Source organism: Pagrus pagrus, assembly GCF_965226575.1.
Source record: "Pagrus pagrus genome assembly, chromosome: 12".
NCBI lineage: Eukaryota > Metazoa > Chordata > Actinopteri > Spariformes > Sparidae > Pagrus > Pagrus pagrus.
Window position 1 is genome coordinate 2,411,270 of NC_140196.1, and position 26,223 is coordinate 2,437,492.

General features: G+C 44.0%; 2 protein-coding genes across 4 annotated transcripts; both read right to left on the reverse strand.

The window, feature by feature from the left end:
• Positions 1-22: 22 nt before the first annotated feature.
• Positions 23-7,451, reverse strand: ift57 (intraflagellar transport 57 homolog (Chlamydomonas)). Of its 3 annotated transcripts, none has more exons than XM_084368829.1 (12): positions 6,926-7,451; positions 5,989-6,163; positions 5,328-5,446; positions 4,628-4,718; positions 3,766-3,834; positions 3,475-3,597; positions 2,198-2,269; positions 1,400-1,531; positions 1,147-1,209; positions 626-692; positions 306-487; positions 23-160 (listed from the first exon to the last, which is right to left on the reverse strand). In XM_084368829.1, exons 1-11 carry the CDS (start codon positions 7,081-7,083, stop codon positions 306-308), a joined length of 1,251 nt encoding a protein of 416 aa, XP_084224955.1. In that variant the 5' UTR covers positions 7,084-7,451; the 3' UTR covers positions 23-160. The 3 variants fall into 3 exon arrangements, with proteins under 3 accessions (XP_084224955.1, XP_084224954.1, XP_084224953.1); XM_084368828.1 differs by having other exon boundaries at positions 266-487; XM_084368827.1 differs by having other exon boundaries at positions 23-487.
• Positions 7,452-14,898: 7,447 nt separating this feature from the next.
• On the reverse strand, positions 14,899-25,907 carry cavin4a (caveolae associated protein 4a). The gene is made up of 2 exons (XM_084368837.1): positions 25,289-25,907; positions 14,899-18,372 (listed from the first exon to the last, which is right to left on the reverse strand). The coding sequence occupies exons 1-2, from the start codon at positions 25,694-25,696 to the stop codon at positions 17,806-17,808; spliced, it is 975 nt and encodes a 324-aa protein (XP_084224963.1). The 5' UTR covers positions 25,697-25,907; the 3' UTR covers positions 14,899-17,805.
• Between the last annotated feature and the right edge of the window lie 316 nt (positions 25,908-26,223).

Here is a 26,223-nt window from a genome sequence, read left to right on the forward strand (position 1 = left end):
TCAACTTCAACAAAGACAGAAATTATTGTTGGAATAAAAATTTATTGTATGTTCATATTCACACAAAATACTCTTAATAAAAAATGTAGCTGAGAAATAAATAAGTGACGTTCAGGACAAAGAGTCAAACCGATGAACTGTTCCAGCTGACGGACCGACACTGTGGAGACACAAGATAATGTGTCAGAAGTATAAATAAAGTTTATGTTCTCTGTTTTTAATGAAATCTATGGACGTGTTAAAGATCCAACGTCATGAGAAATACATGAGACAGCTGCTGCTGTTTGTTGTTTGTGGCGGTCAACCTAAGCGAAGGGCCCGGCGGCCGGCTCGGGGATGTTGGTGGCGTGCATGTCGCGTGTCATGTTGGACTTCTCTTTGAGTTTGGCCTGAAGCAGCGTGTGCTCGACGACGCCGATCCTCACGTCCATCTGAACGATCTCCTGCTTCAGCTTGGTCAAACTCTGCTTGATCTTCACCACCGGAGCTGAAGGAGGAATCAAACACAGACGGACGGTCGGTATCAAACACAGACGGACGGTATCAAACACAGACAGTCGGTATCAAACACAGACAGCTCATTTCTTCAAATTAACTTAGCCATAGAGTCAGTCATCAGACTCACCTCCGTCAGACATGCTGCTGCCTTTCTCCTCCATCTCCTGCTTCACCTTCTCCAGCTCTTCACTGATCTGAAACACACAGAAGCTGAATTTAGAAGAAGGCACCAATGATTAAGAATTTGCTGCAGCTGTGTCACAAATCGTGTAAAGTTTCTCCTCACTCAGCAACTCTCAAAATGATGTGATTTGTTAAGGGAGTCTGGTGATATTGCAGTTGCTAGTTTGAAGCGTTAGTTGATACAGACAGTGTGTTAACATCTGCTGCTAACATCGGCAGGTTAAGAGCCCAGACAAGTCATTTTGTCACCATAACAACCATCACATCCTCCACTGATGATGTCCTTGTCGGGGACGCATCACGACACTTACAATGCGGTCCAATGTGTCCCAGACCACCTCCCCAGCTTGTATTTAGAGCTGTCCGTTTGTGTTCGGATCACCAGAGATGAATGTTAATGCCAGGTCTTTCTCCACACGGACACGACCGCAGAGTGACATGAAAACATCCGATGTGTTCACTGACCTCTGCCAGGACTCTGGTCCTCTCAGTCACTCCTCCGCTGGCCTGCTGGTAGTGCTCCTTTGCCTGTTGGAGAACACGTGTTTGTTACCAGGTTTCTGTTTGGTCCTTAAATAAAGAATGATTTATGTTTCCAAACTTGAAATCCAAACGTGCATCAGGACAGAACAACCTTTCTGTGTTTTTGTCCATTCCTAAAACCTTCAATGGATCAGCTGGAAGTTTTTGTTTTCCATATTTTTCTTTTGGCGTTTACCTCGCTGAGTTTGGCCTGAGCGCTGCGGTACTCCTGGATCAGATGCTCCAGCTGGTTGTTGATGTATTTCTCTCTGCTGCTCACCTTCTCAAGAGTCTTACCGATGTCCTCCTGCAGTTTGTCCAGGTAACTCTGCAGAGACAGGAAAGGACACACCAGGACGCCGTCATGACACACAGCTGGATATTATTAAAGGATGTTTCCAGAAGAATCCCTGCTGTCATTTTCAGTTCCAGCCCATGAACTTCTTTCTGTGTGTACATTTCTTCTCTACTTCAGATGAAGATGTTGATATTCACAATAAAAAGTGGTGGCTGCAGTAAAATGTTCCAGGCTGACGTCATTAGATGATTGTGAGCTGAATATCGATTTGCAACAACACGCACTTGTTTGAGGGGAAGACGGGACGTCATCGCAGCCCATTGGAGGTATGCGCTCTACTGAGCTGCTCTAGTTTCAGCTGTACTTACTGAATAGTGTTGGGTAGTTTATCTTTTAGTCGTCATATATTCTGTGTGTATAATTCTTACTTTCTAAAGTGTCGAGTAACTAAAGCTGTCAGAAAAGCGAATGTGTAAAATTATTGTTTCTCACAGGAACGACACCAGTAGTGCTGCAGCATTTAATTTAGATTGTCTTCTGTAATTATACCAAGAAACAACAGCAGGTGGAGCCACACACACACACACACACACACACACACACACACACACACACACACACACACACACACACACACACACACACAGATATCAGTTTAACACTGCTCTTAGTATCGAACCAGGTCAGCGAACGCACCTTTGCCTCCTTGAGCGAGGACTTGATCCCGTCTCGGTGTTGATGCATCTGGTCCACGTGGATCCTCCAGTCCTGCAGAGCGACACACAGACCAGTCAAGGAGAAACACAACAGAGAGCATGCTGGGAAACTATCGGAAGAGCAACAGAGGGGGGTAAAGCTCATTATGATAGAATAACAGTATGAACAATCACGATGGTAACATACAGTGTTTTTACTCGGTCTGTCTCTGTTGACCGGGGTTTGAAAGTCCTCCTTCAAGTGGACATTTCAGCACTCATTAAAAACACCTGGCTTTGTTGGCGCAGACATGGCTGGAGATGGCCCGACTTCCCGTCAGTAATATCTGTTCCACGGCTGGACAAAATATCCAGTGATGTCATGCTTTCATATGTTTGAAACGCTGTGGTTTCACTGGCCCTGTTGGCTAGACCTCCACCACCATCCCCTCCGCCTCTCGATATGAAAGTCGGGGACATTAACAGGTAATGTGAGATGACGCGTTTCGTACAAATGTCAATAATCACATAGCCGGTGACGAGAGTGAATGGACTTACTGTATCTGTGTTTGCAGAAACATTAGCTGCTAACATTTTAACCTGGTGACTTGGCTGGATGCTCTCCAGAATATGAATAAGGATTCAGAACGGACGACGAGCACATTCATGAGTTATCTGCAGTAAAACAGTCGTTAAGTAGTAAAAGTTCAGCGGGTTTTTCTAATCACAACTGATCTATGAGACACATACTTTAATATCACATTCTGCTTTGCAACAAAATCAACAGACAGATGTCAGACCGTTGCCTTCAGGGACCACCGAGCCATTAAAGATATTAAAATCAGCACAAAGACACCTGCCTGCTGCTTTTTATCCTCACAAGAGTCTCAGTTTTCCCCTCAGTTGGTTACAGCTTCACTTCCACTCATGAAAGCAGTTCTTAGAGCTCAAACCTGCTCAGACTTTCAATTGAAATTGACTTTTTTCATCGAATGAGCTCCCTCGGTGCCAAATGTAAATGTGGAGCAGCGACCCAGAGTGCTTTGCTTTGCACTCACCTTAGAAACTGAAGCTACAGAATAACAGCAGCTTGCGTTTAAAGTAGTTTATACAGAAGGGAAATTCAGACCGAAACAACTGGTTTTAAAGGCTGCTTTACAGCAAAGTGATGCAATTTCAGCACATTACCAGACAGGATCTAATAAGACACAAACTACAAAACACAGAGAACAGACCTCCAACCTGCCAGCTACAGGCGGTGCTCAGGTGAGTGTGTACCTTGTTGTCCGTCCTGATGGTGACCTTGAGTTGTGGCAGGACTCTCTCGACCTCCAGGTTCCACTCTGCAGCATCAACCGTCGACTCCAGAATCTCGTCCGGTTTGGAGGACGGCTCTGCTTCCTGTCAGAGATCCAACAACACGATCAGTTTCATTCTCAGGTGGAGCAGAATTCAGATTTACAAACCTGAAGGGGCTTGTGTTGTCTCCTAACAAGACCCTCCTGACAAAATCTGACAAAAATGTGTTTAAAAAGTTGTTAGACGCATCATATTTGCAGACGAACTCACAGTGTGAGTGGTTCGTAACTTCAGAGCCTCCAGGTCCATCACGTTCTCCTCCTCATCATCAGGCTCCTCCTGAGATCACACACACAAAACATGTGGATGAACGTTACAGATGTTACGTGATTCAAATGATTGGTTCGATTCTATTTAACCTGAAAAAACATGTCGGTTCAGATCCGAACTAAGCCACCAGACTCCTTTAAAAACACCAAAGTCGCATAATAACATCAACAAACTAACAGATGGAGTCAGCAGTAGACGAGCAACTCCCGTGTTTTTCGAGTTGAAATTACTGTTTTTGTCAATGGAGTCTGGTGGATTTAAACAAAGCGATATAACAGCTGTTGTGGTGTTTAAAAAGAAAGAAGATTTGACTCTTTCTCTCTGTAGGGATCCTTTCCATAATGTTGTCACACACTTAGAATAACAATCTCTTTTTTACCTTTTAATCATTTACACAACAAGGTATGTAAAAATAGGACCCTGGTATAAAAATACCAGAATTACCCTTTAACCTTAACAAGAGTAACATTAAAACCTGCCAGACTCGACTGGAAATTCAGCTTCACTCCCGCTGCAAAACTGGTCACAAGCAAGTTTATGAGTCCTTTATTCATAAATGTGCTTTTTGTTACAGCTGTTAGAAAGTATTTTGAAGGGTCAGAGGTCGTAGTAATCCTTTTTCATCTGTATTGTATCGTATAGAGTCTCAACATCTGACAGGTCACTGATGTAACACAGGTCCAAACAGCTCTTAATGTTAGAAACATCTACTAATAATAAAACACACTAATTCAGTTGGATTTAAACAGGCTCAGATTTGGGGTAACAAATAGACATTAACTAACTCCAGCTGGACACCTACGATCATCTCCTCTTCTACTTTGCTGAGTGTGAGCTCTGCGTCGTCCTCGATCACCGACTCTTCTTCTGTGGTTTCTGCTGGGTAGTTTGGTCTGGAGGAAAGAAGAAGGACAGGAAGTCAGAAGACACGGACACAATCAGCTTCTCCTGGACACTCTGCATGTCCACTTTTTGAATTGTTGTGTGTCTAAATGGTGGTATTTAATTAAACTTGGCTTGCCTTGCAATAAACCTGCAAAGACCAGGGTTTTTTTTAAAGGTACCTCAACCAAAGACTTCCAGACTCTTGAAGCCTTTATCATCACAACTAAATATAATTAGAAATGAGTATGCAAAAAATGAAGTTAACATACATATATAATTCCTTTATACACAGTTTTTGAACCCTGAAAGACAAAGAAAAAGAAAAACTGAAAGCTGGGACGTAAACACTTGTTTTGACGAAGGAAATGTACTCGACACAGGTGTTAGACATCAGGGATGCACAAAATGTTTTTTGGTGAATATAAACTTTAGATGGTTAAAGAGAAACCCTACAGAGTCCCTTTAGGATCCATCTCACCAGTTAAATATCTGACCTGAAAATATCCAAATCTAAACGTTTAAGACCTGAGAAGGAACCCAGCAGGAGATCAAACGTAATGAGCAGCAAAGATTTGAGTTGTGTTAGCGAGGTGAGAAGAGGAGAAATGTGCAAGTACCTTCTGAAGGAGAAGCCCCTCCTCCTCAGAACCTCCTCAGCCAGTCGGTCCAACACGAAACAGACGTATTCACCTGAACCGGATTTCAGTTTGGAGGGCGGGAAGTCCACTTTTACACCCTGAGAGACACATCGAGGAGTCAAATCATTCCCCTGTACTCTCAAGTCTCTGACTTCTAACTGTATAACAGCAGCCAACAACGAGGAGCCTGAGGTCAGAATCAGAAACACTTTATATTTCATTGTTTTATTCACTATTCATCTGCAAAGTTGCAGAGCGTCGGCACATTTCATGGAGGATAAATGTGAGACAGACTTCTGAACGTCTGACGAACATTTTATTCTGAGCTGCACGAAGAAGATGCTCAATTATGTGAGTTAAAAAATGGAAACCAAGTGTAAGCTGTTAGAGGAAGAGTGTCTGTATAAGATGTGTGATCACTACATCTGCAGGTTGTCTACACATGGAGACTTCTGAAAGCACTTTTACATCAGTCGGGAGAAGATTTAAGAAGCACAAAATGAAACCTGCATACTGATCACAATAAGAGTTAGATGGTTTGTTACTGAAAAAATAACACAACACAAATCTAAATAGCAAGACTTTGACTGCAGACGCTCTGAGTCACAACACACAGAAGTGAGGGTAAAGTGTCACTTACGAAAGACCTGAGCTCCGCCAGGATGTTGGACACGGTGGCGTTGGGCTCGTCGTACTCCTGAGGCTCCGTGAACGGCCTGCCTGCCATGTTTATGAGCCACGCTGCGGTGATGGTGAACATGTAGAACTGCTCGCCGGGGTTGGACGCCAGATATGGAGTGGAGACAAAGTAATGTCTGATGAGGGGAAAACAGACGGGAGATCATCAGGAGGTGGTAAGCAGGGAGATTCTCATTCCTCTCATTTCTGCAGTGAGTGGTCATTTTGTGCCGTGTTTCTTAAGGGATGAGTTCGGATAAGTTTGGATAAAGGGTGAGTCAGGTGTCACCCCCTCCCCCCCCGCCTCAGCTTCCTCTGCAGCGGCCACTAAAAAGGTCCCTCCTGGGCTGATGTAGAAACACGGCAGTGCAACATAGCGAACTCAGTGGATATTATACTAACCTTAAATCCTAATCACTGCACAGTTAACCAAAAAAATGTAAAAAGAGTCTATCATTTTTTTTTTAAATGTCTAAAACAAACTAAATAATCAAACTCTCTTTGTCTCCATGACTGAATAAACTGAATAAACAAACTGACCTTAAAGGACAACACAATCATACTGTTTTACTGTGTTTATATGTGGCGGACCCTGCCACCTTTCCAGCTTCAAACAGTGTTCTGGGACCTTCTTGTTTGTTCACTGATGGAAACCAGTTTGTAATATTACCTCATTAATATTGTAAAATTTCTTCTCCAAAACTACAAGTCAACTCAACAGGAACATCACAAACATTCAATGTCAACACATCCGGAGAAAACGTAACGTGGAAAGTAATTTGTAACTAAACCAAACAGAAGTAGTGGAATAACACGTACAGTATGTGTTGTACTCAGTTATATTCATATTAAAGTCTTGAGTTTTCTTGTGTGTGCCACTCTAAAGGACTTATCCTCACCTGGACAGATTTTTCATGTTGTGTTTTGCCAGAACTTCCTCCTCAAAGCTCAACACCTTCAACTTCTCCAGCAGACACTCCATCACCACGAACACCTGATGAGCTGCTCCGGGGCCGCGGTCGTCTTCATCTCCTCGTCTACCGTCATCCGCCATCATCTGCGTCTTTGTATTTATCACCAGCTGCCTCTCCTACAGCTCAACGTTTGAATATAATGAGACCAAACCAGTTCCCAGACTCCTTTAGCCAACCAGCTAGCTTGTGCTAGCTAGCTAGTTTGTTTGGCTTCCTCTCTGTTGTCAGGCAACCGAGTGCTAACGCTAGCTAGCTAGGAAGCTAACGCCAGCTGAGAGCGAAATCATATTTTAATCTTCAACGTTTATCAAAGTCAAACGTTTTTTTTTATCAGTTTAAAGTCTGTCTGCGCGCCGTGAACATAAAACACGACGCGGTGTAGCAGCACTTCACTCATCTAACGGGACTAACTGTTAGCATCAACTGCTAACTTCTCGACCAGCGTCCCGGCTTCCTGTTAAGACCTTCGAAATAAAAGTCTTCCTCCGGATGCTTTGCTGCCGAAGCTTTTCAAATTAAAAGCTCACTAACAATATTGAATTTTGTAAGAGGGAGGCAATCACAAGTGTAATTATCTCTGTAGCTATCTATACAACACATAAAGTAGTTAAATGAGCTCAACTGTAGCAGTAAAATGCAACAGAGGCTACACATTAATGCAGCAGTAATATTAAACCAAACATCAGATATAAAAGGAAAACACTGATCTGCATACTTCTTCCACCACTGGAGACGAGAACCTGTGTGTGTGTGTGTGTGTGTGTGAATAATTCATAACTCCACCCCCCCGACCCCCTGTGGTGCAGCAGGCAGTGCAGGGAGGTGTGTGTTTGTGTAATCTGCATGCTGCTCCCTGTCTGTCTGCCTGTGAACACACAGGTGGAGCTCCCTGGTGACTGTGTTTTGATTGACAGGCCGGCTCACTGCCTGCTGCATCACTGATGGTGCCCAGCGAGCTGCAGAGCTGCTGCACCGACAGCCTCGACTCAGCTGAACTGAGAAATGTAGTCACAGAGACACAACCTGGAGGTGTGTATGTGATTCAGACAGTTGAAGGAAAACTCAGACGGCTGGTAGCTGTGGCAAGTAAGTAGTTCAGGTAATCGAGCAGCTAGCGGTCGTATTAACTGACTCTGCCTGGACTGGGAGACCCGGGGTAGCGTACAAAGTGGGGCTAGCTGGTTAGCATGCCAACTTCAATAGATATCTGTGCAACACAGCAGTTTCAGATAACGTCAGCACTATTATTTATTCAAATTCTGATGATAATTTACTTCATTTTTTAACGTTTTAAACTAAAATTCATACATACTGCACCTTAAAAGTAGGAGGAAACTCAAAAAAGAGAGTAATTTACATGTTGCATCTTGTTTATTGAGAAATATATAAATATTGTTTAAAGGAACAGTTCACCTAAAAATACAAATTCAGTCATTATCTCTATGGAGAACGCTGCAACGCTGTTTAACTGTGAAGCTCCAGAAATGTTTTGTGGCCTACGAGACTTCACCTGACTTTCATCAACATGGAGGGAGGAGATGATGACTGGATTTTTTTTTATTTTTGGGGGAACTGGTCCTTTAAAGGTGCAGCGATTAGTATTTAAGGTGAGAAATGGAATATAGTATCCACAGAGTCCGCTATGTTGCGCCGCCATGTTTGTACGTCAGCCCAGAACGACTCTAAAGAGAGACTTGCAGAGGAAGCTGAGGCGAGGGGTGCTCTGCTGTTTGCAATCTGCACACTCACCACTAGATGCCACTAAATTCTTCACACCGGACTTTTAATCCCTCACAAACATCACATGTTATTGCATGGATTAACCAGTGAGATTTCACAGCAATGACAGAAGCTAACCTGGATTTATCTACAGCTGGAGACACAGAAGCACTGGGCACTGAATAAACCGGCTCATCGAGACATTGTTGCAGGATTATTACAGTGCGGACGTTGAAAAAGAAGACAGATGATGCACGATTAAAAACACTGTTTGAACTGTTTTAAAAAGATAAATGGCTGTCGGAGGGTTTACATGTTTTTACCCGTCATCGTCATCCTGCCTCATGCCTCATGGAGCTGTTTGCTTGTTGTTAATGTGAAAAGTATCACCTAATTGTCAACCACCACACTGACAGCCTGCTGTCTGTGGATGTGGGCAGCAGAAGCTATTAATGAGTCTCCTCCAGACGCCTACAAATCAAACCCAGACCCGAGCGAGTCTTTACGCAGCCTGTGGAGAAAGAGAACTGGGCTCTCGTCCGCTCTGGTGTGATTACAGGCTCGGTGCAGCCAGACAGCGTGTCAGCCTGTGGCCTGGCCTCCTTTTCTTGGCTTGCCAGTGTTCGACGGAGAGGTAATTGGGAGGAGAGGCAGAGGTGGATCCACGGCTTAACCTGAGCGAGGCGGTAATGAGAGCCGGCTGCCGGCAGGCCTCGCCTGAGGACCAGCAGGAAGCTTATCAGCCCACCAGGCGTCATTCAGAGAGGCTATTTATGCCTTTTTGTGCCAAAATAACTGCTATCTGAGAGTCATTACTTCGCTGGATGTTTTCTAAAAGGGGTGATAGGTGATGTTTTCACGGCTCTGCAGCATTAAAGGACCATGTGGGGGTTGATGGTTGTCAAAGTAATGAGGAAGATTTATCTCACCTTCTGAGGTGTCTACCACCTCTCAAGGTCAACAACAGAAATAGACCTAAAAGTTTGTTTAATGTCTCACACGTCGCACAGTTTGTGTTTATTTTGCGTTTATTGTGTGTGGTACGTTCACCGACCTAAATCTAATGACTGTGTAAAGTGTGAGGTGTTTCTGATAGTTGTGAACACAGATCGGACACGGTGGGCCATTAATGTCCGTGATGAGTGATCCGCTCACGATCAGACGGCTGTAAGTCCGTCAGGTCACATCTGAAGTGATCACCTGTGATCGGATCTCACTTCTGTGCTCTATATGCAAATAAACCACAGATACAAACAGATACGCTGCTTTTTACACAAAGAAAGAAGTTCATGTTGAACATCTGCTGAATTTACAAGAAGGAACAAATAAGTCAGAATCAGTCAGAGACAGAGTTTCACACAGTTTATAAAGTGTCTCCAACTCAACAACTCACTAAACTGACACATTTGTTAAGGGAGTCTGGGGACAAAGAAGGAGCCTATACTGGTTACTGTTTAGTGTATATGTAAAATGTGACATGTTTACAGCAAATAAAATGTTGTCTTCTTTTAAAAATTGAGTGTAAATCAGGTAAAACAGTGTGTTCAAACAGCTGCTGAACGTTGGCAGGTACAACAAGCTGTAGCCAAACTGACACAACTGATTGTGTAACAATTAATGCTGAATTTACAAGAAGGCCCAGATAATTAAGTATTTGTCAGAGACAGTGTTTCACGTAGTTCACAAAGCTCCTCCTAACTCAACAACTCACTAAATTGCATGTTTTTTAAAGGAGTCTGGGGACTTTCTCCAAGAAGTAACCTATATTAGTTTCTATATTAATATTTGTAAAATTTGACAAATAGAAATGTGAATTCATTAATAAATACTGGCAGGTATAAAACCCATCAGTGATGTTGTCTCAGTTCTGACCCGTGGCTGATGGAGGTCAGTAAAGGATCAGGATCTAATGTCGTTAATCGCTGAGCCCACATGTGAGATCGGCTCACATCTTCATCAGTATTCCTCTTCCTCTGCCGTCGTGTCAGCGCTCGTTCTCCCTAACGGAGGGTGTCACTTCTTTCAAAAGCTGGATTTGTCATTTGTTTGAAAGAAAACACTCCTCTTCTCGCAGCTTGATGACTCATTTTGTTCCCCCGAAGACCGACATGACAGGCGAAGCGATTAGATCCCACACACTGCACGCTCCATCGGCAAGATGGTTCAGTTTACAGGTCTGGAGATGAGTTCAGTGTGTCGACCCAGAACTCAAGTCTTTAGATTTCATTTCATTATTCATCGACACTAACCGCATTTTGCCTCACGACTCTGTTTAACAGTTAAAAATATGGAAGACACCTCAGACAGGAAGTAAAATGTTGTGTTTATTCAAACTACAAAGTGCGTCATCTTGATAAATGCTCCAAATAAAGCGGTTACTGTTCGAGGTAAACAGCTTCGCCCCCTGCAATCAAACTGTGATACTGAAAAGACTAAAACATTGTGAAACTACGATAAATGCTTCATAATTTCTCAAATATGGAGGATGCAGACAATGAGACTGGTCCACCTGCTGCCTCTGAGCCGAGGCCAGCACAGCACAACAAACCCTCAGTAAACAAACAGGGCAGTAAGTGTTGCGTTTACTGTCGCTCTGTGGTTTAAGTGGTTCATCTGTTCATTTATTCCTCCATCCTGTTGGAAAAGCTGTCATTAAACCAGTCAGGTGATATTCCAACACTGTCGCTTGTTTTTGAAACTCTCCCCATCCCTTCTGCTCTGCTGATAGCTCTTCTTCTGTGGTCTTGTAGCTGTCACAGTGGACAAAGAAAGAAAACGGCATTAGACCTCCGCAGGCCTTAATCTCGGCCTTTTACACAGATCATTTAAAAAGAAGACATTTCCTGTATTGTACCTGGAGAGTTTGGCTTCTCTGCAGATGACTCAAGCCAAATTCACAAGAAAGAGAAGAATAAAACGAGTCCTGGACCCGGTTCAGCTCTCCGAACTCGCTCCTGCGCCGTGTAACAAAATGTAAAATGCAAATCCCACCTGTGAAAAAGTGTGTTACGCTGCTGACAGAGCAGATTTGACAAGTCAATCTCGGAGAAACACAGACTCCTCAGGAAAACATCTGCAGGATATTCAAGAAGAGGAAGAAGTGTTCACACTGAAGGAGGAGATGAAATGGTGTTAATGGAGCCGTGGATCAGCAGACAGCGCCCGTCTTCCCCTCCTCGGCACTGGAATCACCCAAGGCCACGTCGCTCCGACAGATTGCTTGAAGAGCTCAATTGTGCTCAGCTAATGCATAACAAACAGATGGAGCTGAATGCAATCACTCCGGAGTGGCGTCTCTATCTCCTCCTCCCTGCCTCTCCCTCTCATAAGTGCTGAAATAAATCAAAATTATGTTTTTTCTGGCGTCAGGACGAGAAACGCTGAGGAGCGACACAGTTATCGCGTGGCTCAGGATCACAGATCTGCCTGAACGAGTGGGGGGGGAAATTAATTAACATCGTTTTTGCTCCACTTCTCTCGAGCTTTGACGGGTGCAGTTGCCGTGACAACCTGGTAACGGTGAAGCACAGGTGGCTGCAGGCGACGGGCCTTCTCTGTGGCGGGAGGTGCAGACGGCAGCGGAGGTGTCGTCTTTCTAAGTTTGGTCGAGGTTATAAAAAGCAGCGGCGCTGAAATTAGACGCGGCAGCTGAAGCTGATCAGAGTCTGCAGCTCGTTTACAGAAACATCCACAGACTCGTTCAGGCTGTCGGGAATCAAACCTGTGAGCTCTCAGCCAACAGCACCGCTGCCATATAACTCAAGTACTGAGTACACAAAGTACTGAGTACACAAAGTACTGAGTACACAAAGTATCGAGTACACAAAGTCGAGGTACTTTCCCCTTTTAGGCAACTTTGTACTTTTATTTCACTCAATCTCAGAGGCTGTACGTTTTACTCCACTACATCCGTCTGACTGCTTTAGTTACAAGTTACTTTTCAGATTACAACTCGGCCCGTTCCTGTTTCTCCAGATGTGTTTGTGATCAGCTGAGGGATGAAGTGCTCCTCTGTACTGTCAAACTGGGAACAGACAACTTTTCTGCTTTAACTTATCACAGAGAGACGAACTCAGTGACCTCATGAGTCCTAAAAAGTTACATACATTGTTTTTTTGTTTTTTTTAATCCCATTTGGGTTCTGCCATGAATCACACATATGACGTTTGTGAATTAAAAATATAATTTCCAGGTCAGTAAAGTGTCAGTTTGTGGTAATAAAAGAAAAATATCATGTAGTTTTTGTGTTAAAACGCTCAGTGAACATCGTCTCACTCAGCTGGGCTCAGAAAAGCTTGTAAAAACGATGAAAATCACAATAAATCTGCTCATATTGACAACTATGAGCTGCTCATACACAGGAGCAGCTCTACAATGTTTCAGTTAGGAGACGACATCACTAACGACTCTGTCGGCTGTGTCGTCTTTATAATGACGTATTTTCACAGTCTGATGTTTCATTAGTTGACAAACAATTCAAACAGGATCAATAAAGTATCTCCTGCCTTGTCATGTTTTTTTCTAAAGTAAACTTCAGTGATGACTCACTGGAAAGGACTTCGCCTCTCTGTTACTGAAGTAAATACTGATGTCACACTGTAACGTCTGTAGAAAGATGACACCATCCACGTACATCGATTCCCTATAAACCTCACTTTCACTGTGATATTCAGTCTGACACCAGGATGGATTATTTTCCCCAGAAAGTGGAGGTTGAATTAATAAGAGTTAACAGAAAGAGGGAGATTGTTTTCCCCCGGTCACTGCGGTGGAACGACCGGAGTAACTGTGGAAACTCTACGAAAGAAAAGGAGGCTCGCTGATGGAGGAGGTGAAGAAGATGAAGAGGCAGAGTGATAGAAACCAAAGTAAAAACAAGAGTGGACGGACCGACGTTCACTGGATGGAGAGCGCTCCTCTTTCCTCATTCTTTCTACGAAACCTGTCCCCATGTTGCTAACACATCCTTTGTGACAGCGAAGGCTCCATTTAAAGTTGATTAATCCACAGAACACCAGATATAGCAGGAAAACACTTGAGTAATTTTAATTTCTTAAGAGTGTGAGTTAGTTCTGATTAGACGCATGGTATTTGTACTTTTACTTAAAGCTACTACAAGATTGATTCTGGCGGCCCCTGTGGACAAATGTGGTTTTAGCACCGCCACCTAAAAGACGATATTGATCCTAAACTATCCATCCATCATCATCATCATCATCGTCAGCAACACAAACCGACCGTCATGTGTCTGATTAGTAGTGTGTTATTTGTACTTTTACTTAAAGCTGCTAAAAGAAACTTTCATTTCCTGTTGATTCTGGCGGCCCCTGTGGACAAAAGCGGTACCAGCACCGCCGCCTCAAAGAAGGTCTTGAATCGTAAACAGTTGGATGTATTGATGATGTATTCTTATGTAAGATTAATAACTGTAACAGTCGATAGTGAAACAGAGTAAACTTTTAGTTTCACATTTAGTGGCGTCTCTTCTGGCTGTGAGACTGAATTCAAATGTAATTTTACGACCTCTCCGACCGGGATGTGTCTGATCGTACGTGTCCAGTCAGACCACCGAGCGTCTTTTATCATCCTCACAGGGGTTTATGTCGCAGCTGGCCGGTTTGATTGGACTCTTAAGGAAATAAAGGCCGGCTGTTTGTTTCAGGGCTGATAAATTCACACTTGACAAACTGCCGGCGAGACCTCCGGCCACACAGAGACCAGTCGAACTGTAAATCCCCTCCAGAGCCGAGCGGAGTGATTGGCATTTCATTTAGACGGCGACGCTGGCAGAGAAAGTGAATCTGCCGCTGACTCAGTCGAGTGATCGTGTTTTGCTCGAGCCGACATCGAGTTAATGATTTAATCTGAGCCACGGATAGATGAGATCAGTGGGAGATAGCGGCGGCGGAGAGGAGAGATGATCCGTCGACGTCGGTGATAAAAGCTCACATCTGTGAAAAGATAAGCAAGAATCAAAAGCGCAGAAATGATGGAAATTATAATCATAAACACAGTTATATAAATGAAATTATCCCTGCAGGGTCTGATTGTGTCCACAGTGGTGTCGGGTGTTTGGATAATGAAGCATTTCAAAAGAATGTGCTGATAAAATAATACTTTAAAAACCCAGCAACAACAACAGTGTTGGTGTGTGTGTTCATCCAGCACTCCACCTCATACAGGTTTGATGTGAACTTTATTTATATAAAAACAAAACAAAATGATTAATGTCTGGTGCTGCCAAAACAACAATACACAGCCTCAATCAATCCTCTGTCACGGTAATTAAAACAGGAGAGATGATTGTTAATATGACAACAAAAAAAAACACAACGTGGTGACTGAGCTGTAACCAAGAATGAAAAAAAAAAACCTAGTTACTCAAATACTATCAAACACTGCATCACATTCACCATCAACACAGTTCAACTCAGCATAAATACATAAATACAGTCAGTTATCACATGACACAGAAGCTTAAAGCTTAACAGGAAGTGTATTTTTCAGAATAAGACACTGCTCTCACATCTAACGACAGCACTATGAGCTAAGCTTCTCCGGAGAGTATCTGATGACTGAAGGTCCTGATGAGACGCTGTGACCTCACTAATCACTGCAGGAGAATGAAGTCAGCGCGCTCACCGGACTTCAAAAGAAACTATGAATATCAAGCAGCAAAACTGGAGAAAGAAAAAAAAATAATAAAACATTCATATGCCAAAACTCAGCAGCGCTCCAAAAAAAAAAAAGCTTTGAAGCCGCCAACACCACGTCTCATACCGCCTTAAATCCACCACATTCACTGTCAGGAGAGAAATTACAGGCTCACGTCTCAGGATATGACGATCGAGATGAGCTTCACGTTGTAAAGTTTAGTCACCAGCTACTGAAGGTGCTTCAGTCTGTGTGGAGACACCGCAGGTGATGACAGGTGATACGTGACGCTCTCCACGGGCGATTACTCACATTAAGACAATTATTTTTCTGGTAAAGTTTCTGAATTTTTTATGTTTAAATACACAAATGAGGAATTATGTTGTTAAAAACTCCAGACCAGAAATGTGAACATGTTATATCAAAGTCAAAGTCTTTCACAGGGGGACGATATCACTTCATAAATCAGACAAATCCTGTCAACAGCCAGAAAAACACATACACAACATTTTCTCCATGCTTTTAGGAATAAAATGTGATATCAGTCAGGCTACGGATGATATATGATCTGTAAAAAACATTCAGATATGATCCGTGAAACTCCAGAGAACAAAATAATTATTAGGATTTATTTATTTTACGAGATATTTCATGTTTAAATACGCAAATTAGGCTTTCTAATGAAATATTCACCAATTTGCATAAGTGTCAACCTCCCGGTGTGCAACAGTGTAAATATTCTAGATGTTGTTTCTTATTGATATTGTTTATATTGTTCTCATTGCTTTAATTTTCCTCTTGTTCATAGCGTTTTTTTTATTGTTGATGCTGACACTATCCCCGTCCTAATCATGCAAATGTTCCCTGTCGTGGGACAGAAATCTGAACTCAAATTAACACCTTCATGTGTATTTTGGACGTTTTCTTTACTTTAGTCTGACAGAAGACGTGTTATGGAGGCAAAATAACACAATCTCAAAATTGACCAGTGCATGAACACAATGTGTTTTCACCTGCAGTGTCTCCTCTGAACGCTTTTCGCTGGTCGATCTTCAATCAAACTCAGACAACTTTACTTTAATTCTAATGAAGATCCAAAGATACCAAATCTGTCGGGCTGAATTTTGGGGAAAAGTGTCAAAAATGAAGTGAATGATCGAATGAATGAATTTACCCTCATTATCCCCTCATCACGCTAACTTAAGGCCAGTTTGGTAACTGCTGACCACACGTTACCCCCCAGTAACCAACTGCCTGCTCGCCGTACTGCCAACTCGAGATGATTTCTTCTCTCATGAACCGAACGCAGCCCCTGCGCCCATTGTTCAGCAGCTAGCTTACTCTGTTAGCACGAAGCACACAGCCCCTGAGCTGAAGAGAAGAGTTACGGCGGCAGCAAAGCACTTGTTCAGCGGCTAACGTTAGCACAAAGCACACTTCTACAGCAGAAAGGAGTAACTGACGCACTGGGTAGCCTTTTGGGACTGAAGTACGTTCTTGACGACTATTTTTCCTGTATTTATATGATTGTGACATTTAAAACAGATGCGTGTGTTGTTATTTATGTATTTACTAGACTAAAAAAGCTAAGAGAGCTTGATGAAGTAGAACTAGCAGCTAATATATCTGTCAGCTGGCCAGCGTTCATGTGTTTCAGAGGGATTTTTCAGTTGGATACTTTCAAAGGTAGCTTGCTCTTTCTTGCTTCTAGAAACTTACCAACCCCAGCTCCAAATCTTTTTGCCTGGTGCAGGTTTAATGTCTATCTAAGCGATCGCTGACGCTGCTTTCAAGCAACTGAAATTTTAGGCTACTATAACTTCATTCAGAAACCAGTCTGACGTTGAATCCATTTGATGGGATTTTCTCACCAGGCGCCTCAAACCAGCTGAGGCCTGCATGGACCAAATTTCACCCTCCCAGTGTTGGCAGTATGTACAACATTATATGTACATCCAGATTAAAGATCAATATATGAACTTCAGATCAACATTCATCATCCTCTTCAAACTTCTATCAACCGTTTGCCATCTTTTCTTTCCTTCCAGCCATCTTGTGCAAATAAACCTCAACCTCAGTTTGGACTCAAATTAGTGAAACACACCTGAACTTTTCTTTGTGCATTTGAAATAAAGATTCTCACATTCAGGTCAAGTTGTTTAAATTATATTATTGTTAAAGTCAGATCACATTTGAACGAGTAACTCGACTCGATCAACACTCTGAAACAGATAAATTACCAGTCCATATTCGGATGTTTGATTCGGAGTCAGTCCCGTCTCAAGAAACTCTTTTTGTCTAAAAACATTCTGGAGAATAAAAATGTCCATCATCGCTGTCGACCAATCACAGACCTTCTCTCTAAATCCTGGGCATTCGAACTTTCTCCCCGCCTCCTCTTCATGTCAGCGCTGTCTGATCTGACGTCTGATTTACTTCCTGTACTCGTCTTCTCCTATCCGGGTGGTGCCGGCCTCCTCCACGGGCCCCTCCCTCTTGGTTTCCATGGCAACCTCGGTGTATGCTACCGGCGGCTCCGCGCCCTCGGCCTCGGCCTCGGCGCCCTCCTGGCCCTCACCCACGGCTCTCTCCTTCTTCAGCTTGATGCGGAAGGTCTCTTTGGTCGGAGCCTTCTTGGCGATGTTCTCCTTCAGCCGCTCGCCCGACTGCTTCAGCCGCTCGCCGGCCTGGTGCATCTTGTCCCGCCGCTCGGGCGGCATGACCTTCTCGCCCAGGTTGTGGAACTTGGTGCCCAGGTTGTCCTTGGTTTTGGTCATCTTCTCCTTGGAGAATGCAGCCTTCAGGGTCTCTGTGCTTTTCGCGACTGATTTCTTGAGGCGGGCGGCTCGGGAAGGGTCGGCCTCCTCCACGCTCAGGTACTCCTCGTCGGAGGAGAGGTCAAGAGGGACGTCGTAGGAGTCGGGCTCAATCTCCAGCCCGTCCAGGCCGGTTCCTTTAGGAGACTTGGTGACGGCCACTGATGGGACCTCTGTCTCGCCCTGCAGAGAAGAAAACAGAACATAATCTGAGTCTTCATGTCAAATACAGTCAGGAAAACAAGGCGTCCAAGAAGTCCTTCAGGACAGTCAGAAATAACTTGCTATTAAAACCATCACAGTGCTTGATGAGTGGTCTGTAGTCCTAAAACAAAGAAATCGCTTCAAACATCACAAAGTGGATTTAATCTGTGAGGATGATCGTGATGATCAGAACCGGTCAGTATCGTAGACTTCAGGTCTACTTTCTTTCGTCCGGTGCCACTGTGGGGTGATGCTGGCGTGAAGGTGAGATATCGAGCAAGACACGTGATAACAAACACAAACATCCACGTTGACTTCATGGGAACTTAACTTCATGAAACTGATATCCGTCTTCTTATCTGTCTCATAGACAATACTGATAAATTGCTATGTCGCTCACTGACGCAGGTCCAGAAAGAAAACATGATATTCCTCTGAGAGACTCTGTCAGAGCCGACCTGCTGCCTCTTGCCTCGAACACACCGGCATCTTCATGAGATCGAGTTTTTTTTTTCTATTTTTACAGATGAGGAGTAACTGAGACTCATTCAGACAGGAAGCTGCTGGCAGAGACAACACCTGTAACTCAAGATGGCCGATAATCATGATGAGACCATCCGGTTTTAGACAGTCGGTCCAGAGCCAGACTGAAATATCTCATCATCGGGTCAAGAATTTCATTTGTCCGATACAATCAGCCTCAGATGTGTTTGGCTAATTAGCAAAAGCATGCTGACAAGCTAAACTAAGATAGTGATCATGGCAAACACTTCACCTGCATGATGTCAGCATGTAGCTCGAAGCCCCCCTGAGTTTAAATACACAATATTAGAGTCCGGTGCAGATCCAGACCTTCTGGAGGAATAAACACCCGGAGTCTCATGAGATTCTGCTCTGATCCGGAGACGTTGTGGGACGGGAGGAGAGCTCAGCACCGTTACCTTTCAGTAAACTTGTGGATTTCTCTGGTTTGAACATTGCGTGAAACGTTTCAGATAATGTGAGAACACAACTCAACAATATATAGAACAGAAGTTGAGTCATTTTTAGACATTTTTATGCTGAAATGACACATTAAGTCTTTAAACTCAGCCTCGCAGGGCTGCCAGCATGACTTTTTCTTATTTTAGATATATTGTAGTTGTTTCTTGACGTTTTTTTGATGTTTCTTACTGGCCGACTTGAACCAAAGCGGCTCCTGGAGGAACCTCCTCCCAGGCCCGCTCCACCTGCTGCGCCCTACAGGTGACTTTGGTTGTGAAAGCCAATTAATCCTAATTAAACTGCGGCCACCTGCAACGATCACACTCATTAATCAGGGAGGAGTCATCAGAGCGCGTCCAGACACTGTGAATGACACAATAATTACACCAGCAGGGAATGTGGGTCAAGGCATGTATTAATATCCTGGCGCAGGAGACAGACTCTGGAGCCGAGACCATCAGCAGAACGACAGCAGAGACACTTTGATTTTACAAACACATTCATTATGTTAACACACACACACACACACACACACACACACACTGATGTCTCCGCGCTCCACCAGAGCTTCAGTCGTTCAACCAGAGAAAGATCATTTACACCCTGACACACCTTTTACCTGTCGACACATTAAGCTTACGTTAACAACGTCTTGAAAAAGGTCGTAGAAATGTTACAGTCAGAACATCTTGACCTTCGTCACAGCGGTGGAAGAAGTATTCAGAGCCTTCACGTCAGTAGAAGCACTGATACAACATACTGTGAAACAACTCGGCCATGAGCTCAGAGAAACGTCCTGTTCTCAGCTTTGATGATGCATTTTCCAGCTAATCCAAGAGGAGCTTTAAAAGAGTTTATTTAGCGTGAGGAGGAGGAGAATGTTCTCAACACGTACAGAAACACTTCATCCTGTCACCAAATGATACGTGGTGTCAGAGACAAGTCACCAGAATGAAATGTTGATGTACGTTTCATACGAGACGAGACGGCTGCCAAGCAAGAGCTCATTGTTCAAGACAGCATCTGTTTCAACATTTGTAAGTGTGACAACAGAAACAGATATTTTGTCGGGACAGTTTCCAGTTTAAATTAAATTAGTCCAAATGTTTTGCTCTGTTGTCGACAAACAATATGAAGGAATATTCCTCTGCAGCTCTTGTGCAGAACCTGTAGAGATGTGGGCTGTTGTGTAACGCTCTCTGTTAGCTGGGTGACCTCTTGTTTTAATTGTGTCGGTGCCGGTGGGAAGTTTAACTCATAACCTTGTCATTGCTCAGCTTCTCTCATTGCCACACAGCAGAAACATAAACTAAAAGTCATTAACTCCTCTGAAATTACACACTGTCCTCTAATGTCCAGTGTTGTGAACAACAGCCGAGGCGGAGTGGCCCTGGGTGTTAACCAGCAGCCATTTATCTTTTTCTTATTATCGTCCCGGCCTTCATTATTCAGCCGCTGGCGACGGCGGTCCCTAACAAACTGCCTGTTGCTTCCTGGTTAAATGACCGCAGCTGAAGCTCTATATTAGGAGATGAACGGAGGCCTCAGAATAACCGACAGCACATCAGTCATGAGGAAACTCAACACTGCGACTGTCTCCTCTGCAGGCAGGACGGACAGAAAGAAAGCTCGAGTCGCCGGGGACCGGACTGAGCTAAACCTGGAGCCTGTGCACAGAAATACAAAGAGTGAAGAAGAAGGACCAGCAGGCAAACAGAGGAACCAACTGCTGTGGCTGCTCCACGGTTAGCCTTAGCTTCTGTTAAGCTAATGTCACTGATCATTCCCAGAGCTGTTATCTTTGTGACACTGTAATTTTAATCCTATATCCTATAAATCACATTTCTATATTTAATAAAGTGTCAACTTAAAGTAAAGAAAGTGACTCCATCATGGTGACTTCATGCAGGTGATGGTCTGACAAGTTCAGTTAATATAATAACACCCAGAAGTTCAACACAGAATACCACTCTTAAAATTCAGCTTTTCAAATCTGTCCAGAGTGAACCCTCTTCTCAAACAAATCAATAAAGGATCTCTGCGAAAAGAAAACAAAGCCAACATCTGGGACGCTGACAGAGTTTCCTCCGCTACCTGTCAGGATCAGGGTGATTGTGTGTGAGCTGATCGAGATGATTGAAAGCTCATTTAGACCGATTTCGGATTTAAATCAATTTAAATTTAAATCAAAATCGTGACACCCCTGGTTCCAAGGGTGCGGAGGGAGAGGCATGAGACAGAGATACTGACTGAGGTGAATTTGAAATGAAACACTTTGATATTATTCAGTGTGACCTACACTTCCTGGGGGTATCACGATCTCTGGTGTCCAACGTGAATAAACGTGTAAATCATAGAAAAAGGATGCTGCAGAACTTGGTTGAAAATCTTCATGTTTTTATGTTTTCTTCAGTATCAAAGTAATCCAGTGATAGTCGTCTGTACACTGCAAACAGGAACTGCTAACAGCTAATGCGGCACACTTAAATGGTGCCAATTTGACAACATGTAAACAAATTTTGGCCTAAAGAAGCGCTCAAGAAAGAAAAGCAGCAGATTTGTTGAGCTTTTACAGGCTCTCCTGGTGGATTTAACTGTTTCTGTCATCATGTTGGTTCCCACAGTGCAGGATTTAGGAGGAATTAATGAGCAAAAATGAAAGAAAGATATTCATAGTTATATTTTAATAAGTGTAAAATCATCTGAATCTTTATAATGACGTATTTTCACAGGCTGATGTTTCATTAGTTTGATGACAAACTGACAAACATCATCTGTGTGATCACATTATTTGTCACTACCAGACGTATTTTTCTGACTTTTGGCGCTCTTTATCCTCTTCCACTGATTCAGCCATGTTTCTACAGTAGCCCAGAGCGGACAAACCATTTAGAGAACCTCTCTCGTTTCTGCAGCCACTGCATATATAGGGAGGTGAGACGAGGGGTGTTCAGTCGGCTGCAATCTGCAACCACACCCCTAAATCCACTGGACCTTTAATGCTTCCCCACCTGCAGCTCGTCTGACATAAGCTTTTATATTTTGACCTGACTGGATGTTAAAACCTGCACTATCCTGATCCGTCTTAGTCCGTTATCGTTATCGTGCCCTCTGTCACTGTACTCGTGTTTCAGGTCCTCATGATTGAGGCCCTCCACTCTCTCGACATGACAAGCTGCCATGTCAGACCCCGACTCTGGCTGAAAGCAGTTCATGGCGTGTCACTGCTGGCAGGGAGGCAAAATGCTGCCGTCCCAGAATAGGCCTCCCTGTCACGGATCCACCGCAGCTGTTAGCAGCACATAGCAGCCCCGTTACTATTCTGAAGTCTGGACGTTAACGAGGGCAACGTCTCCATCTAATACTGACCGCTGAAGGTATGCAGAGTCCAGCGTAAAGACGAGGATTCATCTTTCATTATTGTCAGGAGAGGAGGAGTTTCTGCTTTATAACACGTTTCAGTGGCAGGTCGCAGTGTTCGCTTTAAGCTTTTCCAACTGGATACGAAGAAAAGAGTGAAACACGCACAAACTATAAGCTTCAAGTGTTATAAATAAAGACCTTCACTTCACCTCCACTTTGAAAGTGTTTATCTTAAAGCTGCAATGTGTTTTTTTTCTTAAGGTTTTGATCCAACTACCGCAGATTATTCGCTGCAAACTGAGTGTTTCTGATTGAGGCTGCATCTTAAATTTTCCCCTTGTCTGACCCAAGCTGCACTCATAAAGCCTGCAGCGATGCACCGACAGTCTTTGATCACCGCTGAGAGTCCTCAGAGTTCAGAGAAACGTTTCATTCTGTCCGTCATCTGACCAGCTGCTTCCACAGAAAATCCAGCAGCACTCCAATTTAAAGCTATTATAAAGTCTGTCCGTCTCTTCACCAGCGACAGCCTCCTCAATCAACACGAGAGCCTCAAAGTGTTCTCATCGTATCATGTGTCTATTTGGAGATAAGACGCCTCGCTCCGTTTATTTTCCATCCCTTCATGTTGAGAGATGACTCAACAGGAACCGTGCAAATGTTGACTTTTAGGCTCAAAGCCACTCGAACGGTTGTGTTCAGTCGAGTGTTTCAGATTACCAATTACACTAGTGAATCATCTTGTTTTCGCTCGTTTCACCTGACCTGATTAAGGCCGTCCTGATGAAAGTGCGCTCTCTCCACGTAACGAGGGAGCTTTTCTATAAATTGCCAGCATTAAGGAGGCGAGGGCTCTTAAGCGCTGAACTTAAACCACATTTCCTCACATCCCCGCTCGGCCTCTTACTGCGTCCAGCGCTTAATGAATTGAGTCAGAGTTCATTTGAGTTAAGATCTCGCTGCTCGGCAGAGTCTGTACCGCCTGAGGGAAGGAATCTACTTTATTTTTTGATATTTAATTTAATTATGCTCCAGTTCCTCCTAAACGGGACCGTGGATCTGATAATCCAGAGAGGAGCGGCTTTACCTCAACGTCCACTGACCGCCTCTAGTGTCGACCGGCTTCACAGCTAATTATTTGAGGGGTCAGTCTCTCACTGTGAGCGACGGTTTCCTGCTACAACACACGACCGTCTGTCAACATCACAACAATTGTGGTTATTTTACACACAAGATTTCTCTACTTGTGTTTTTGTCCTCTTTTTTTTTTATCAACGAGGTCATGCATACTTTTACTTGTACTGTTAATACTTAAGTACATGTCATATCAGATACTTTAGGACTTGTAGTCTGTTTGCATGGGTGACTTTCACTTTTACCAAAAGTAATAATTTAATTAGTCGGTAAAACGCTGCAGGGTGGTGCGGCGGTGTGGGAGTGACTCCATGGTCCGTGTGTGTGACGTGTTGGGAACCCCCCCCCCCCGCGGATCAGTTAACCAAAAGTTGAAGCTGCTGTGTTGTTATGCTGCTAGCATGCTGGTCCTACAGTGATCGTTTGTCAAAATCGAAGGGGTTAAAAAGAAATAACAATGAACAACCAGAATGTGGCAGATCATTGCTGTGTGTTTTAACTGGTGCACAAAGCCAAACTGAGTGAATACACATGACACATTACACTCCACTGTGGTTTCAGTTATTCATGCTGCGAGTCTGATCACCAGCTTATGTGAATGACCACTGCAACGTGACGTCAGGCTGCGTTTCTGGGAGCCCCCCCCCCCCTCACAGCCAAAACGGACTGCCCTCATTAAAATGAAGGGAGGGAAGACCCACGTTTGTGCCACACCACCGGATTTGGTCTGAATTCAGCCTTAAACAACTAAATTTCCATGAATACGCTCGTTCGATTCGAAGGCTGGAATGTGCAACCTGTGACAAACAGATGTGTGCAGGCAAAGCTTATATTCAAGCACAGACAACTGTGATCGCGTTCAGTTTTTACTTACTTAAGCAAAATATGATGGTCGCCAGTTCAACCTGACTATTATTTGATTTATATTTTAAATGTTTTCAGGGCCTGAAGATGTGAAATTACTCAGCAGTAATGTGTGTCAGGGAAGTGTTTTTCCACCTTCACATTCAATCACCTCTGGATAGATTTTTCTTGTTAACTCGCACGTTGGAAATCACTGGATGAATCTTTTTTTTTTCTCACAAAATGACTCTTCGTTCCCGAGTTTGTGAAATAGTAAAGGTGTAAAGCAGCCAGGCATCAACATCAACTAAAGAAAAGTCTAAAAATAATCAAAATGTTCGACCAGACACGATGATTTCCAACGACAAAAGCAGCAAACTGTCACTGACGACTGGCTTGACTTTGAGATTGAGACTGAGAATCAGAAACTTGCTCCAGTCTCAGTTATTGCTGGTCACATTTTCACTTCTAGCGTATAAGAGTTGAGAAAACTGTTGAATCTCTTAAGAAACCCAGAAATAAAAAAACCTCTTCACATTTGTAAGAAACAAGTCTTAACACCTCTTCTTACCTGATAGATGACGACACGGAACTTGTTGCGGGTGAGCAGCTCATCCTGTGTGGTTTCAACCTTCTTGACGCGGACATTTTGCTTCTCGACGCGCGTCCGAACCTCCTTGACGTTGGCGCTGACCTTGCGGGTCTTCTGCAGGAGCTTCTCCACCGTGCCGCTGGTGTCGGTGTGGTCCTTGGCCAGTTTGAGGACGTCGCCCTGGATGGTCTTGATGTTGTTCTCCAGCTCCAGCTGGCGCTCCTCCATGCGCTGCTGGCAGGACTGGACGTTATCGATGATGCCGGCCACGCGCTCCAGCAGAGACAGGATGGTCAGGGCGCTGATGGGGTTCCCGGCCTCGTCCTCCACCCCGATGATCTCCAGCTTCTCCTGGACGCCCGCCGTGCGATACTTGTGCTGATCCATTGCAGAGTTTCGATGACTGTGGATGATCAAATTTGGTTGACACTTGCTTAAAATTGGAGGGTATGTGCTTTACTTTGGGGGGAAGGGACCAGGACTGTTGGAGTTACCAGAAGGGAGACCAGAGAGTGGCAACACCCGACCGCTGTGACCAGAACTCAGGTCTGGGGACAGGAGAGAGAAGAAACTCCACCTACCCCTTTTTAAAAAGACTTCAGGGTCCAAGGGGAACCTGAATTCAGACCTCATCGGGCGCTAAGCCCAGAGGGGAGCGGCAATGCTCGCACGAAACTCCCCGAGCTAAAAATAAAAACCCTTTGTAAGGCGACACTCGGACATTTTGGGAAGATGCAAAGCAGAGGATGATGGAAATCCCCGTCCAAGCCCTTCTCTGCTCTGCTAGAGCTAGGCAGGCTGATTCATAATTTTCCGATATTTGCGCGTATGTTCATGCTAGCAGCTGCGAAAGCATGTACATCAACAGTAGCTCTGCAGTCACACATGCAGAGAAGGCCCAGTTGTCTGGTCCG

What these genes read in the sequence shown, in the direction of transcription:
- ift57 (XM_084368829.1), bottom strand. Translation starts at nt 7,083, where the DNA reads ATGATGGCGGATGACGGTAGACGAGGAGATGAAGACGACCGCGGCCCC. An exon ending in CCATCAGGACGGACAACAAG is followed by an intron (nt 2,270 to 3,474) that starts GTACACACTCAC and finishes GTCGCTCTGCAG; the next exon opens with GACTGGAGGATCCACGTGGA. An exon ending in GGACCAGAGTCCTGGCAGAG is followed by an intron (nt 693 to 1,146) that starts GTCAGTGAACAC and finishes TGTGTGTTTCAG; the next exon opens with ATCAGTGAAGAGCTGGAGAA.
- cavin4a (XM_084368837.1), bottom strand. Translation starts at nt 25,696, where the DNA reads ATGGATCAGCACAAGTATCGCACGGCGGGCGTCCAGGAGAAGCTGGAG. An exon ending in TCCGTGTCGTCATCTATCAG is followed by an intron (nt 18,373 to 25,288) that starts GTAAGAAGAGGT and finishes TCTTCTCTGCAG; the next exon opens with GGCGAGACAGAGGTCCCATC.